Source organism: Carcharodon carcharias, chromosome 7 (genome assembly GCF_017639515.1).
Source record: "Carcharodon carcharias isolate sCarCar2 chromosome 7, sCarCar2.pri, whole genome shotgun sequence".
Classification (NCBI taxonomy): domain Eukaryota; kingdom Metazoa; phylum Chordata; class Chondrichthyes; order Lamniformes; family Lamnidae; genus Carcharodon; species Carcharodon carcharias.
The window spans coordinates 158,599,829-158,617,084 of NC_054473.1; the positions used below are offsets into that span (position 1 = coordinate 158,599,829).

General features: G+C 42.4%; 1 protein-coding gene across 2 annotated transcripts in view; it reads left to right on the forward strand.

Annotated features, from left to right (window-relative positions):
* ankrd11 (ankyrin repeat domain 11) overlaps nt 1-17,256 on the forward strand; it is a 199,112-nt gene that overhangs the window by 102,732 nt on the left and 79,124 nt on the right. For both annotated transcript variants that reach the window (XM_041190704.1, XM_041190705.1), the window contains one exon: nt 9,183-9,329. In XM_041190704.1, coding sequence (XP_041046638.1) covers nt 9,243-9,329 — 87 coding nt within the window. In that variant the 5' untranslated portion in view covers nt 9,183-9,242. The remainder of the gene's footprint in view (nt 1-9,182; nt 9,330-17,256) is intronic.

Below are 17,256 nucleotides of genomic sequence, written 5' to 3' on the forward strand. Positions count from 1 at the left end.
TCAATGACTTGTGGCAGTCGGTTCCTGTTTCTGGGTAAAGATGTTTCTCCTGAATTCCCAGTTGGATTTAAATAGGCTGCAGTTTAAATTGTGATTCCTATTTTTGACAAATGGCCAAAGCTATTTTCCTGATATGTGTCTGTATGTTTAAACAGAGTCGGTGTAAGTAGTAGGGACTGTATTCATTATTCTTTGAAAGAGAATCAGTATTCGTATATTCAAACTCTTTTCGTTTTATTCTCCCTCCTGACTTAATGTTCATAGCACTTGTTGGGCTTCAATTTGTATGTATTACTTCATTGCACTGTTTGGTATTTGCTGCCTCCTCTGGACGAAGAACTGAATGTGCAGTTCAGAAAAATGCAATTATATGCAATATGAATGGTGACATCCCAATTGTATATTGAGTACTATCAAAGAATAACAAAGCATGTGTTATAGAACTGTTTTTATTTGTAAAGTGATGTGCTCATTAGTTGTAAGATTTAAATAATGTTCCACCATGTGCTGTAAAAATCATATAGTTTTAAGAATACCTAAGCAGTTCTACAGTAGCTACATCTGATAATCTATTATTTAATCTCTAGAAATCCTAAACCATGGAAATAAAAATTCGTAGTTGGGGTTTGTACATAAAATTTTGGGATACCTGTGGATTTTGTTACATTTCCAAGTTTAACATAATTGGCTTGCTTACTACAGATGCTAGTTTTATATAGCTGTGTATGGAAATTATAATTCTTTGTGTTTTATGTGGCCAACTTGATTCAGGCTGCAGTTTTATGTAATTTTGGTGGACCGAGGGTGGCTCTGGTAAATCATGATGCTTACTTTCTCCTCTTTTTAATTGATGTTTAACCTTATTTGTCAACTGAACATTGCATAAATCACTAGTGTTAAGTAAATTATGTATGTAGCCAAGAAAACTATATTGTATATATGGCCTGTTTCTGTGCTGCAAAAGTGCTTTCCTGGAGAAATGAGAATTTTAAAAAAAATTTTGCGGGATGTGAGCATTGCTGGTTAGGCAAGCATTTTTACTCTCCATCTCTAATTGCCCTTGAGAAGGTGTTGGTGAGCCATGTGCTTCCTTCTTGAACTGCTGTAGTCCATGTGGTGTAGATACAACACATAGTGCTGTTTGGAAGGGAGTTCCAGGATTTTGATCCAGCCAGAGTGAAGGAACGGCGATATATTTCCCAGTCAGGATGTGTTACTTGGAAGGAAACTTGAGGGTGGTGGTATTCCCATGCATCTGCTGCCCTTGTCCTTCTAGGTGGTAGAGGTTGTGGGTTTGGAAGGTGCTGCCAAAGGAGCCTTGGTGAGTTGCTGCAGTGCATCTTGCATATGCTACACACTGCTACCACTGTTGGTGGTGGATGGAGTGAATATTGAAGATAGTGGATGGGGTGCCAATCAAGTGGGCTGTCTTGTCCTGGATGGTTTTGAGCTTCTTGAATGTTGTTGGAGCTGCACTCAAACAAGCAAGTGGAGAGCTTTCCATCATACTGCTGATGACGGCAGGCTCTGGGGACTCAGGAGGTGAGTCACTGTCTGCAGAATTCCTAGCCTCTGACCTGCTCTTGTAGCCACTGTATTTATATGGCTGGTCCAGTTCAGTTTCTGGTCAATGGTAACCCCCAGGATGTTGTTAATGGGGGATTCAGTGATGGTGATACCATTGAATGTCAAGGGTAGATGGTTGGATTCTCTGTTGTTGGAGATGGTCATTGCCTGGCACTTGTGTGGCACGAATGTTACTTGCCCAAGCCTGAAAGTTGTCCAGGTTTTGGTGCATATGGGTATTGACTGTTTCAGTGTCAGAGTGCTGACCATTGTGCAATCATCAGCAAACATCCCCACTTCTGACCTTATGATGGAAGGAAGGTCATTGATGAAGCAGCTGAAGATGGTTGGGCCTAAGGCACTACCCTGAAGAACTCCTGCAGTGATGTCCTGGGACTGAGATGATTGACCTCCAACAACCACAACTGTCTTACTTTGTGCTAGGTATGACTCCAACCAGCGGAGAGTTTTCCCCTTGATTCCTATTGAGTCCAGTTTTGCTAGGACTCCTTGATGCCACATTCGGCCAAATGCTACCTTGATGTCAAGGGCAGTCACTTTCACCTCACTTTTTGAGTTCAGCTTTGTTTGAACTAAGGCTATAAAAGATCAGGTGCCAAGCGACCCTGACGGAACCCAAACTGAGCGTCATTGAGCAGGTTGTTTCTGAGTAAGTGCCACTTGATAGCACTGTTGATGATACTTACCATCACTTGTGCTGACGATGAAGAGTAAACTGATGGGGTGGTCGTTGGGTCGGCTTGGATTTATGCTGATTTTTGTGGACAGGACATGCCTGGGCAATTTTCCACATTGCCAGATAGATGTCAGTGTTGTAGCTGTACTGAAACAGTTTGGCTAAGGCACAGCTAGTTCTGGAGCACAGGTCTTCAGTATTATTGTTGTTCTTCCTGTGCTGCAGGTTGACACCTCATTTTTAGGTATGTCTGGTGCTGCTCCTGGCATGCCCTCCTGCCCTCTTCAGTGAACCAGGGTTGATCCTGTGACTTGATGGTATTGGTAAAGTGGGGGCTATGCCAGGGCATGAGGGTATAGATTATGGTTGTATACAATTCTGCTGCTGATGGCCCACAGTACCTCGTGGATGCCCAGTCTTGAAATCCATCCCATTTATCACAGTGGTAATGCCACACTACACAATGAATGATATCCTGAATATGAAGATGGGACTTCATCTCTACAAGGACTGTGCGACGGTCACTCCTACCAATACTGTCATGGATAGATGCACCTGTAGCAAGTAGATTGATGAGGACAGGATCAGGTAGGTTTTTTCCTGATTTTTGGTTCCCTTACCACCTGCCAAAGACCCGGTCTAGCAGCTATGTCCTTTAGGACTTGATTGCTTGGTCAGTAGTGATGCTACTGAGCCATTCCTGGTGATGGACAATAAAGTGCCCCCATACCCAGAGTGCATTCTGTGCCCCAGCCACCCTCAGTGCTTCCTCCAAGTGGTGTTCAACATGGAGGAAGGGTGTAAGTAGTTATTAGCAGATTTCCTTGCTCATGTTTGATGCCATGAGACTTCATGGGATCCAGAATCGATGTTGAGAGCTCTCAGGACAACTTCCCTCTTGTCTTTATACAACTGTACCGCCACCTCTGGTGGGTCTATTCTGTCGGTGAGACAGGCCATGCCCAGGGATGGTAATGGTGGTGTCTGGGACATTGTTTGTAAGGCATGATTCCATGAATATGACTGTATCAGGTTGTTGCCTGACCACTGTTTGGGACAGGTCACCCAATTTTGGCACAAACCTCCCAGATGTTAGTAAGGAGGACTTTGCAGGGTCAACAGGGCTAAGCTTGCTGTTGTCCATGCTGGGTGATCAGCCCAATTTCATTCCTTTTTGTAGACTTCATAGGCTGATACAACTGAGTAACCACATTGTTCTGGATGGTAAGGATGGCAGATATCTTTCCCTAAAGGACATTAGTGAACCAGATGGGTTTTTATGAAGTTAACAATGGTTTCATGGTCACTATTACCAAGACTAGCATTTTAATTCCAGATTTATTCCAGTTGTTGTGGTGGGATTCGAACTAGCATCCCCAGAGCATTAGCCTGGGCCTCTGGATTTCTAATGCCACCAGCTCCCCTTGAATTGACGAGGTGCTGAATTTGGTGAGAGTGATCAAATGTTTGGTTGAAAACATGGGTTTTAAGAAGGCTTTTCAAGCAGGGAACTGGAGCAGTCAGTGAATAGAGTTCTGATAGTTGCACCAAGCTGGCTGATGGTAGCAGAGGGTTTGACAAGTGACAGAATTGGAGGACCAAACAGCACAAGAGAGGAGGTTGCAGAGGTAGAGTGGCATAAAGCCATGAAGAGATTTGAAAACCAAGATTTACAAAGAATAATTTTCTGGATATGTATATCACCGACAAGGGCTAGCCCTCTTACTTGCCTTTCTAGGCCAGTGGTTCTCAAAGTGTGATCCACAGGTTGATCCAAAATGCAAGTTCCTGATGCACAAAGCCATGGCCAAAACCATACCAGAGAATGGGGCAGCGTTCTCATCCCCACCACTTGTGTGACATCACATAATCAGACCAGTTCCTGCATGCATGGCACCTGTTGTATTATGCGTGAGCAGCAACCATTTATGTTACTATTACAATTTACAACTGAGATCAGATTTTCAACACTTGTGAGGCTGTAAGAAGGGGAAACCGGCTGAATGTGGAACCTAACATGCATTTAACGTAGTCTACTTGGACTTCAGCAAAGCTTTTGATAAGGCCCCGCAAGGGAGACTGATAACGATGATAAGAGCCCATGGGATCCAAGACAGTTTGGTAAATTAGATCCAGAATTGGCTGAGTGGCAGGAAATAGAGGGTGATGGTCGAGGGGCATTTTTGTGACTGGATGCCTGTGTCCAGTGGGGTTCCACAGGGATTGGTGTCGGGTCCTTTACTGTTTGTGGTATATATAAACGATTTAGACTTGAATGTAGGAGGGTTGATCAGTAAGTTCATGGTTGACACGAAAATTGACGGGGTGGTAATTAGTGAGGAGGATAGCCTTAGATTACAAGAGGATATAGATGGGCTGATCAGATGGGCTGGTCAGTGGCAAATGGAATTTAATCCAGATAATTGTGAGGTGATGCACTTGGGCAGGACAAGTAAGGCAGGGGAACATATGATGAATGGTAGGACCCTGGGAAGTACCAAGGATCAGATGGACCTTGCTGTGCATGTCCACCGGTCCCTTAAGGTAATGGGACAGGTAGATAAGGTGGTTAAGAAGGTATATGGGATACTTGGATAAAAGCAAAATACTGCGGATGCTAGAAATCTGAAACAAAAACAAAAATAGCTGGAAAAACTCCAGGTCTGACAGCATCTGCGGAGAGGAATACAGTTAACATTTCGAGTCCGTATGACTCTTCATCAGATCTAAGAAATGTAGAAATAAGGTGAAATATAAGCTGGTTGAGCGGGGTAGGACAGGTAAAACTGGACAGAGGGCCAGAAAAAGAGATTGCCAAAGAAGAGATTGCCAAAGATGCCATACCTGCCCTTGTTTGCTGAGGCATAGAATATAAGAGCAAGGAGATTATGCTGGAACTGTGTAAAGCGCTGGTTAAGCCACAACTAGAGTATTGTGTGCAGTTCTGGAATCCGCATTATAGGAAGGATGTGATTGTACTGGAGAGTGTGCAGAGGAGGTTTACCAGAATGTTGCCTCAGCTGGAGAGTTTAATTTATGAAGAGAGATTGGATAGACTGGGATTATTTTCCCTGGAGCAGAGGAGACTGAGGGGGGACATGATTGAGGTGTATAAAATTATGAGAGACATAGATAGGGTAGAGAGGAAGGCACTTTTCCCCTTGGTGGAGGGATCAATAACCAGGAGGCATAGATGTAAGGCAAGGGGCAGGAGGTTTCAAGGGGATGTGAGGAAGAAGTTTTTCACCCAGAGGGTGGTGGGAACCTGGAACTCGCTGCTTGAAAGGGTGGTAGAAGCAGATACCCTCATAACATTTAAGAAGTATTTGGATGTGCACTTACGATGCCATGGCATACAAGGCTATGGGCCTAATGCTTGAAAATGGGATTAGAATAGTTAGGCACTTGTTTGACCAGCTCAGACTTGATAAGCCAGAGGGCCTTTTTCTGTGCTGTAGACCTCCTGTGCTGTAGACTGTGATACTGAAGCCCTCCAGCTTGGAACCAGACATCACCTTGTTGGTGCTGCTTTTGATGGGACACCATTCTTCCTATTAATTCCAATGAGTCTTTTTCCGCTGGCAAGCGAAAGTGCGTGGGGTAGGACTGGAAGATGGTCTGCGGGTCTTTTGCCTACCTATGTTGTCTGCTGAGAGGAAAAAGTTTGAGAACTGCTATTGTAGGTAAGAGGGCAATTAAGAATCAACCACATTGGTCACATATAGACCAGTGAAGATAAGGTGACAGGTTTCCTTCCCTGAAGGATATTAGTAAGCCAGTTGGGTTTTTATGACAATCTGGCAGCTTTGTGGTCACTTTTACTGGATTTTTAAAAATATACTGAATTTGAATTCCCAGTGCTGTTTGAATTGGCATACTCTGAATTATCCATTCACGGTTACTAGCCCATGATCATAATTACAGCGTTACTTTACCCAATCTGGTTAGCTGTCATGATGTGAGAGTTAATTTGCCAGAGGAATGGGTTCCGATGGACCAGATGCCTATGCTGATCCCTGTCTTGACCATGCCAAATTCCTTGCTTTTTTAAATGTTTTCTATGTGCTAATTTGTATTAATTTGTTAGCTTCTTTGTTTGACAAAATTATTTTTAAACTACTTAAATAAATTTACTGAATAATTAAATTATTTCTAAACAAAAAATTACTTTGAGTTAATTGAAATAGGCTGTACTACTCTTTCCATTCCTGTTTACCCATATTTGGTGTCTTTAGCCTATCTAGATTAATTTAGTTGAATTTCAATTTGGCCTCTTGTTTAACGAACATTTCCCACAAAAGATTTCTTATCCATCTGGGGAAATATGATGGCCCAGATTTTTCTGGAGAAGGGCACCTCATGGCAATCCCATCAATTCGACTTATAATTGCATGTTTAGATTTAAAAATTCTTGCCCATAATGGTGGTGAAAGAATGAACTGAAAATGGTTCAGTGAGAGCAACAGGGGCACCTGGGACCTTGAGGAACAATGGGACAAAGAATTTATCTCTTTAACCAATCAGATTAAAGGATTGACAAGTAAATGATGATCATGTAACTGAATTGTCATAAAAGCCTCTCATTTAGGAATGCCCTGCAGGAAGGAAATCTGCCGTCCTTATTTGATCTGGCCTCTCTGACTTCAGACCCAGGACCATGTGGTTGACTCCTAACTATCTTTTGAGATGAGCTAGCACACTAGTCAAGTTATATCAAATCACTACAGAAAAGTTGGGAAAAAAAAACAGGATGGATGACCAAGGCACTGGAAACGACAAAGCCAAACCTTGCAGATGACCCTGCAAAGCCCTCCGTGCTATCTAGCACATGCCAAAATTGAGAGAGCTGTTCCACAGACTTGTTAAACAACAGATTGACGTAGTCATGCTCACCAAATTATACCTTGTAGCCAATGTCCTCGACTCCTCCATCACCATTCTTGTATCTGTCCTGTGCCACCAGCAGGACAGATTCACCTGAGGTGGCAGCATGCCAGGATAGAATGACTCTGGGAGTCATCAGCATTGACTCCGGACCCCGTGAAGACTCATGGCATCAGATCAAACATTGGCAAGAAAATCTCCTGCTGATTGCCACCCACAGCCCTCCAGCAGCTGATAAATGAGTACTTGTCTGTTGAAAATCACTTGGAGGAAGCACTCAGAAAAGTGAGGGGACAGAATGTACTCTGGGTGAGGGACTTCAATATCCATCACGAAGAGTGGCTCATTAACGCTCCTGCTGATCGAGTTGGCTGAGTCCTGAGGGACCTAGACTGGGCTTGGAGCAGGTACTGAAGAAACCAACGCAAGGGAAAAACCTTCTTGACATCACCCTCACCACTTTGTCTGTTGCAGATAAATGTCCACTGCACAGTCCTTGAGACAAAGTCCTGCTTTTACACTGAAGATACCCACAATATTGTGTGGCATTACTGCTGTGCTATTTGCTTGTAAAGGAAGAAAAAAGAGATCTGCATTAACTTTTCAGGACTGTTGAATGGCTCAAAGCACTTTACATCAAATTAAGTATTTTTTGAAGTGTAGTCACTGTTGCAATGTAGGAAATGCAGCAGCCAAAATGCGCACAGCAAGCTCTCAAGCAGTGTGATAACGACAAAATAATCTGTTATCCTGATGTTAATTGAGGAGTAAATATTGGCCAAGATACCAGAGATAACTTGCCTGCTCTTTTTCGAAATGGTGCCAAGGGATCTTTTACATTCACCCGAACAGGCAGATGGGGTCTCGGTTTAATGTCTCTCGTTCAAAAGCTGACACCTCTTGACAGTGCAATGCTCCCTCAGTACTACATTGCAGTGTTAACTTTGATCTTTGTACTCGAGCACTGGAGTTTAGCCCAGAACCTTGTAACTCTGAGGGGAGAGTGCTACCAACTGAGTGACAGCAGACAGCTTAGACTTCCTGTTCCAACAAAAATACATGGGTGTATTAAGTGTTTGAAGAAACATGTTCACTGATTGGAAATAAATAAGAGTAGTATTCCCCCTCACCCCAGTGAATGAATAATCTGGCAGTGAAACTCTCTGCCCCAACTGAGTTTAATAACTCTGGAACAGAAGCATAGTTTAAAATTAAAGGCTACAATTTTCCCAAAATAATGAAGCTGTCTGCGTGTGTGTGTGTGTCTCTGTCTCTCCAACTGGGTGCCATATTTTAAAGGGAGCCTCGGTCAAAGCATTGGTGCTGCATTATTGTTTTTTTTCTTCAACCTATGTGCCTTTGAGTATGGCCCCCCTCTCTTCCTCATCCCCATTACCCCAAGAACATCCTCAAAGGGAGCAGATCATCCTCAAAGGGAGCAATGGGATGATCAGTGAACTCGGTAATGATGTGTGGAGTTAAGGCCCCAATCAGAGAAAGCATATTCTTATTGAATGGCGGAGCAGGCTCGAGCTCATATGGCCTACTCCTTCTATTTCTTATGCTATAAATATAAGAGCGTAAGATAGAACCAAGTAATTTTTTTAATATAATTTGCAATGACGTAACTTCATATCTTGTGATACTTGACTGACCCCTACAACATCAAAGGCAAACTAGCTCATTTTGACAGATGCATAAACAGTTGACAGTTTGAATTTTAATGTGGCAGCAGCGGTCCATTGTGTGTGGTCACCTTGACTGGTGGAATAGTAAAGCAGAAGAAGGAATTGTTTGGGGATACTACAGAAATTTGAAGCATGTCAGTGTTTTCTCAAGAAAGGACTAAAGGGTCAAAAAAAAAGGTCCCAGTCCCTTGTTTGCCAGATGAACCCCTGCCATTGTAGATGTGAAATTTACGACTTGATCAAAAATATATCATACCAGAATTATTTTTTGAATTAAAATTTTGGCTGATACTTCCCTGTTAGTTGAAATTAGGTGCTGTAACTTGCAATTTGTTTGTTTACTGCAGACTGTTGATGATGACGCGATGGATGCTTGAATGAGGTGACAGCCGTGGGAAGGAGGAACGATGCCCAAGAGTGGGTGTTCTAAAACACCACAATCAGAAGATTACCCACTCAACATCGATATGGTGGAAAAAGAATCAGGGAAGAAGGTAAGATCACAATCACTGTGAATATGAAATGGCTGGTTTAACCCTTGGTTTTCCATAACATTTGGTTTTGTAAGACCCTAGTTTATACTCTCTAGTGGCTATAGTACTAGATATGATTATGACCCTGAATTTTGCAAATGTGAATGAGATGTAAAGAAAATAAATATAATGATTTTATCGCTGTTGAGAAATAGGATTGATGATTATGGTGATAATGTCAATATTTTGCCCAGAGTGTTAAAGGAAGGAACGTCACATTTTTTAAGGTAGGGACCATCATTTGGTGTGGCAGCAGGGAGCCCAAAATGGGATAAGTATGCAGTACAAGGGTTCTGCATGGAGCAGGCTTAGTGGGCCAAATGTTCTTTTGTCACTGAACTTTTAAAATTCTTGGTTACAATAATGGCCCCTTACGGTCTCTGGATTTTGAGACCAGATGTATGACCCAAGATGAGTGTCAGGAACCCTCCTGATGTGCTGACCTCCAGGGGAATTGCCTGGAAAATTTTAACTTGCAGTGGGCAATTCCTCTGCTCTCCAGGACCCTCTGAAAACATCTCTGACTCTGAGTTAGAGTCGGGGACTTGGGACAGTTCTTTCTAGGTAGTTATCCAGGAAATGTTAGACAGAAAAGACTTAGTCTAACTCCTGGGTAACTATACTTCTGTGTCCCCCCCCCCACCGACCTAACTAACACCCTCCCCCTGACCCGACCCAACCTGACTAACCCCTGACATGATGATCCTTCCCGACCTGACCCACCTACCCTCGGTGCCCCTGCTAGCCCTATCCGCTTGATCTACTCCGCCCTTCCCATTCCTGCCACCCTCTCCTCCTCACCCACCCTGCCTATTTACCTCACCCACCCTACCCATTCACTCATTCATCCATTCACTAACGTTCACACTGGAAATGTAAATTTCTTATGGGAAAAGGGGGCATGGTTTCTGCACTGATTCTCTTTGCTGCTCTCTGTGAATTTCTTCTGCATCGTGGATTGGTAGTCTAGGCTTTCTCAAAAGTATTCGGGTGTGGGTAGTTTTCGGTCTGATCAGCTTCAGACACTGTGGTTCTGATGCTGTTTAGAAGATTTGAGCCAATGTTTCTAGGTAATGCATTTGATGGACTCTAATTTTAAGGCAGCAACAAATCACAGCTGATCAGGTAGAAAATGTACCAATTGACAAATAACAAGGAGGAATGAAAATCAGTCATTACTTTTTTGAAGGGACAACTGAATTACAAAAGGGTATCAATCAAAAACTATTAATAAATGAAAGAAAAAGGTGAAGCAACAAAATTGCTCAAAATATTGTTGATTTTTTTGGCTACTATTTCAATGTCAATAGCTGAGAAGTTTATCCTTAACCACCACCTCACACTTCCTTGGGGTCCTGGGGGATGGTAAGACTGCAAAGGGCATTAGAGTCATTCAGTCTAAAAATGATAATCTGGATAAGCGTTTCAGCGGTAAGCAAGTTAAGGTAGGTGCCTTGGTGCCTATACTTAGTGAAATGCTCTCTTGATGTCAAGGGCTGATCTCAACTCACCTCACCTCTGGAATTCAGCCCTTTTGCCTTTCTATGGGCAGAGTGTAATGAGGTCTGGAGAAAAGTGGTCCTTTTAAAACCAAACTGGGCATTGGTGAGCAGGTTGCCAAGCAAGTGCTGCTTGGTACTGTCGACACCTTCCAACAGTAGGCTAATGGGGCACTAATTGACAGATTTGATTTGTTGTGCTATTTGTGCAAAGGGCATATGTAGGCAGTTTTCCACTTTGCTGGGTAAATGTCAGTGTTATAGCTGTAATTAAACAGCTTGGCTGGAGAAATGGCTAGTTTTAGAGCTCGTCTTCAGCACTACAGTCAGGCCCCATAGCTTTTACTGTATCTGGTGAATTGAGTTGGCTGAAGGCTGGCTTCTGTGATGGTAGGGACCTCAGGAGGTGGCTGAGACTCATCCACTTGGCGCTTGACGTTGCAAAGATGGGTGTGAATGTTTCACCCTAGTCTTTTAAGCTTTGTGTCACTTGGATGGGCTCAGCCATGGATATCTTCATGAAGCCTTCTCCCATTAGCTTAGTTGCCCACTACCATTCACAACTTATGTGGCAGCATGGCAGAGCTTGATCTGATCTGTTGGTTGTAGGTTCACTGTAGGCCTATAAACATGCTGTTTTTAGCAGTTTAGAATGCGTGCAGCCCCGTGTTGAAGCTTCACCAGTTTGGCACTTCATTTTTAAACATGCCTGTTGCTGTTGCTGGCATGTTCTTCTACAATCTTTGTTGAACCAGCACTGGTCACCTGGCTTAATGGTAATGGTATAGTGAGGGATATGATGGGCCAGAAGGTTACAGATTGTGGTAGGATACAATTCCGCAGCATCTCGTGGATACCTAGTTTTGAACTATAAGAGCTGTTCTGAATCTATCCTATTTAGCACAATGATTGTGTAATATCACACAATAAAGAGTGCCCTCATACTGAACACATGACCTCATCTCCACATTGTATTCAATGGTAAGAAGCCAAAATAGATGAACAGGGCCTGAGGGGATGGGCCTGTAGGGCAAGATATGAAGGCTGAGATTTCAATGCATGTGAGTTTAAATAGAGAAAGGAAATTGGAGGCTTATGCTGAATCTTTCTCTTCAAGAACCAAGCTAAAGGTTCGTTGGCAACAATGGACCTCCATGTTAATTTGGAGGCATGGATCATCTTCGTTGGTGGTACATTTATCCAGTTTGCGAGGCACTTTAGAAAAATAATCCTTTGTCTACCTTGATCTCTGTTATTATCGACCCTTTCCCACCATCATCAGACTTTCTAAATCATGATTTCTTATCCCGTGCCTAAGAAATTCCAACTGTCTCTTCCTGATCTTGATCAGCAGAGTGTGTTTTTGGTCTCAGATTTTACCAGCACCTCTTAACTGGTAGTGTGACTTGTCCAAGATGTCTTCATTATTCACCTCAAAAAAACCACAACTCTGCATCCTCAATTCTTCCCTGCATTGAAGAAATCGAGTTAAACCCTTGGAAATGTGGCTCTGACAGTGGGGATGGAGGTGGGTGATCCTGTAGATGTGGAAGTAAGGACTTTTGATGAACATCAGATGGGAATTGAAGCTAACTGTGTTTCGAACAGGGCGGCAAGGAAACCAAATTCTTGGCTTCAGTCCAAGAATTCTAGGAAACTTTAACTCACCCGCACTCCATGCCAGTTAGGCAGCCTAACAGCACAGAGTTGATTGCAGAATCAGGGGGTGGTAGGAATAAAGCTATATGTTATTAACCTATGTATAGGCACTGGTCCCACATACGCAGGTGAGGGACATGTAGTTGAGCAAGAGGCAAAGATTAAGTCCTTCAGCATCCCTGGAAAGTGACTGCATGTGGCAGGTCCCATTGCTGCAGATAGGAAAAATGTTTAAGATGAATAGTTATGCTTTGCCTGAGCAGATGGTGTCATCCAAGTTCTTGCATCTGCTACCAACTTGACCTAATTATCACGAGAAGAGATGATCTGCCCAATGTTTTCTATACCACAGTGCAGATTGTGACACAGACCACTCTTGTCAGCAGCAGTCAAAGTGCAACCTCAAAAGTTTCACAGCTCCAAGCAAAATAGCCTGCCACACACCAACATCCCTAGTACAAGAAATCACACCAAATACCATCACTTTGCATTGGCAAACGAGAGATTTCTACCTGCTAAAGGCTTACCAGGAAATTCCGATTGTTGATATTGATGAAACTTAAGTAGCTAAGCTCAGTCATCTATGAAACAGCAGCCAGCAATATTTGGTTAAGGCGGAACTTGCAAAGACTGGTTTGAGACCGCCTCAGCTGAGATAACATCTGTCGCTGAAGCAAAAAGCCAAGCCTACACAATGCACAACATAAACCCAACAGCTAAAGCACTGCATGACTTGAAAGTAGCAAAGGCAGTTGAGCAAAGGACAGGGAGATGCAGCGAAATAAGTATCGGATCAATCTGTGTCAAGAAATCCAAACTGCCCGTGATGATGGAAATCTACATGCTTTGTATGATGGGATCAAGAAGGTGCTCGGTCCTGCCATCACCAAAGTTGCTCCTCTGAAATCAGCATATGGTGAAGTACTCACCGACAGAAGCAAACTGATGGCCTGCTGGGTTGAAAGCTACTGTGAGCTGTACGCTCATGAGATGGAGATCTCCCAATCTGCGTGGTCATGTTAGACAAAGGACCCTCATCACTTGAGCTTGAAAAAGCCATTGATTGCTTGGCAGGGAGAAAGGTACCCAGCAAGAATGGCATTCCAGTTGAACTGCTCAAGTGCTGAAAGTCCCATCTATTGCCACACTTTCATTGCCACCATCTTGTCTTGGAAGGTAGGATCCATCCCACAGGTCACGCATGATGCAGAAACCATCATATTGTACAAAAGGGAAAGACAGTGGAGGAGATTGTAACAACCACAGGGGCATCTCACTGCTTAGTGACACTGGATAGGCCTTCGCTAAGTTCATCCTTGGTCTGCAAGTAGATAGTCTTTTAAATATATCCAGAAGCACATTGCAGCTTCTGTGCTGACAGATCCACAGTGGATATGATTGTCCCATACGTTAGCTATAAGAGAATTGTAGAGAACAGGATATATCTCTTCACCTTACTTTTGTAGATCTCACTTGCAGGTATCAAGAAAAGAAGCCCAATAACTTTCATCCTTGCTGATTGCAGCGCACTCTGGACACATCACGGAAGGACAAAATCACGAATGCAGCAGTCCTGTCAATAACAAAGCTCCTAAATATGTCGGCACTCATCAAACAGAGGTGATTGCTGGCTGCAGGCATGTTTGCAGGATGGAAGATGGTCATGTACCTAAGGATTTTCTGTATAGCAAGGTAGCTGGAGCCAGATGACCAGTAGGATGCCCAAAGCTCCACTTCAAAGGTGCTTACAAACCTAACATAAATTGATTCTTGCACTTTGGAGACACAAGCTGACAACAGAGGAAAATGATAACATCACCTGTGGGTCAACATTTGCCATCATGACGATAAGTGGCTACAGTAGCTTGGCAACAGGCTCCAATTCCTAAAATAACAACCCACAACAACACCTGATAACCACTTCATATGTGGCACTTGTGGCAGAATCTGCCTTTCACGAATTGTTCTTCAGCCATCAGCGAATGTGCACCATATGAAGCCATCCCATCCCCTACAGATTTGATTTTCTGTGTGTCCATCATCTTACACAGATGAAAGGATGCCACCAACAACAATTGTAATACAGAGTAACATTTTGGAATTTGCCGATGATACCAAACTTGCAGCAAACAGTGCGGCAAACAGTGAAGATAATGCCAGTCGATTGCAATAGGACACAGAATAGAAGATTGGGTGGAAAAGTGACAGATTATATTGTAGAGAATAGTAAGATGATGTGTTTTGGCAGAAGGGAGAGGAAATATCAATTTAATGGCACATTTTGAAAGAGCGTGCAGGGACAGAAAACCTGAGGGTTCATGTGCATAGATCTTCTGAGGGTAGCAGGATGTAATGAGAGAATAATTAGGAAAGAATATGGGATCTTCGGCTTCATAAGTAGAGGTAGTGAGTACAAAAGTAGGGAAGTTATATTGAACCTTTATAAAGCTCTGGTTAGGCCGTAAGAGTATTATTTCCAGTTCTAGTTGCCAGATCTTAGGGAAGATGTGAAGGTCCTTGAGCAGGTACAGAGAAGGTTAGCTAAAGGTTAGGTTGGAGAAGCTAGGTTTGTTCTCTTTGGAGCAAAGAAAATGGAGGGGCGAGCTGATAGTGTACAAAATTATGACAGGTTTAGTTAAGATAGACAAAGAAAAGCTGTTCCTGTTAGCTAATGGTGCAAGGCCCAAGCGATATAGATTTCAGGTTTTGAGCAAGACTTGCAAGTGGGATGTGAGGAAAAACTTCTATGTGGCGAGAGGTAATGACCTGGAATTCGCTGCCTATGAGGATGGTGGAAGGGAATTTTTCTTTTTAAACAGCCTGTTTGCATTTGCTAGGCTCAAGTGAAGAATAAAAGGAAAAAAAACTTGTATTTAGATAGCATCTTTCACAACCACCAGACACCTCAAAGCAATTTATAGCCAATGATGGCCTTTTTGAAGTATAGTTACTTGTAATGTCGGAAAGCAGCTAAGAAGGATAAGAGAAGGCAATTAATTATTGAGGAGTATTGAGTCTGGTATTTCCAGGCACTCCTCCATGATCATGCTGGAACATTGGAGAAGTTGGCTGCGGAGAGAAGGGGTGGTATTGCTTGAGATGTGGAGCTTATTATGACACAGCCAATGGTAAAGGCTGAGTTGTTCAAATCCCAGAGGGAAACTTGAAACAACTGTCATAACCAATTTTTTGAAATTTGTATGTTTTGAGATGCAGGCTTTGAATTCAGTAGTAAAAAGAGTCTCGAGGTTTTTTTATAAAACTAAATTAAACATTTATTAATACAGGAGGTGAAAGACTATTGGTAACTTGAGTACCAGGGCAATAGAGGCAGCAGTTTCATAGCAGGCAGAGGGCCAAGAGAGGGAGATATGAGCATTTTTATTATAAATTCAAATGTAATACAAAAACTGATGTGACTCCAAACATTTTCATCTTCAAATCAACTTGGAGTGCAGCATTTCTCAGGTTCTGTCAGTTGCAATGGCTTGTGTAGTTTTCAAACTCAAGTTTATTCATATCAGAGTTGTTCAAAACAATAGCCACTAGCCCCATGTAACTTGTTATACTGCTGGAAATCTGAAATAAATATAGAAAATGCTGGAAATACATAGCAGGTCTGGCTGCATGTTTTTCAGATGTATTTTGTTTCTTGTCCCTTGTAGCTAGTTATACACTAGTAGTTGAAAATTTAGATATAATCAACGCATTTCTGGTTAAGTAAAAAAAAATAGACATGGGATCTCAATATTCATATTCACATTTAGCCTTTTAAAGGATTTATTCGTAAATTATTAAGATGAAAAGTACCTCAATTTTTTAATTGTTGAGTGTTTAATGTTCTTGGTTACTGAATATATGTCGTATGAGGGCGAGGCCTGCATTCATTGGAGTTTAGAAGAATGAGAGGAGATCTCATTGAAATATATAAAATTCTGACAGGGCTGAACAGACTGGATGCAGGGATGATGTTTTCTCTGGCTGAGGGTTCTAGAACAAAGGGTCACAGTCTTAATATATGGGTTAGGCAATTTAGGACTGAGATGAGGAGAAACTTCTTTACACAGAAGGCTATGGAGGCCAAGTCACTGAATTTATTTAGAAGGAAATAGATTTCTAGACTCTAAAGATGTCATGGGGTATAGGGAGAGAATGGGAGTATAGCTTTGAGATGGAGGATCAGCCATGATCTTATTGAATGGCGGAGCAGGCTCGAAGGGCCAAATGACCTACTCCCGCTCCTATTTTTTTAATTTTATGTTTCAATGTAAATTTTTTCCTGCTGAAATTAGTATATATAACTGAAATGGTGTTGCTGTAGCCACACCTGTGACTAGTTAGCAATTTATATTGAACACGATTGTTTTATTTCGTACCTTATGCCGCAGGGACTAAAGTGGGCAAATGTCACAACTCAGCAATGAGATGAATAATTGGTTAAACTTTGTGTGATGTTAGTTTGAAAGTATTTTTGATTAGGACACCAGGAGAACTGCCTCCAGCTCTTCAAGATGTCAAGATCTTTATATCCAAGTGAACCTTCAGAGCACGGAGACTGACTTCAATGTCTCTTCTAGAGGATGACACCTCTGACAATGTAGTACTGTCCCAATAACTTTAATTATGTGCTCAGTTTGAGTGGGTTGTAAACCTATAATCTCCTAACTCAAAGGCAAGAATATTACCAGCTGAGTTGAGCTGAAACCTGACCAGCTTGCTCAAAACTAAAT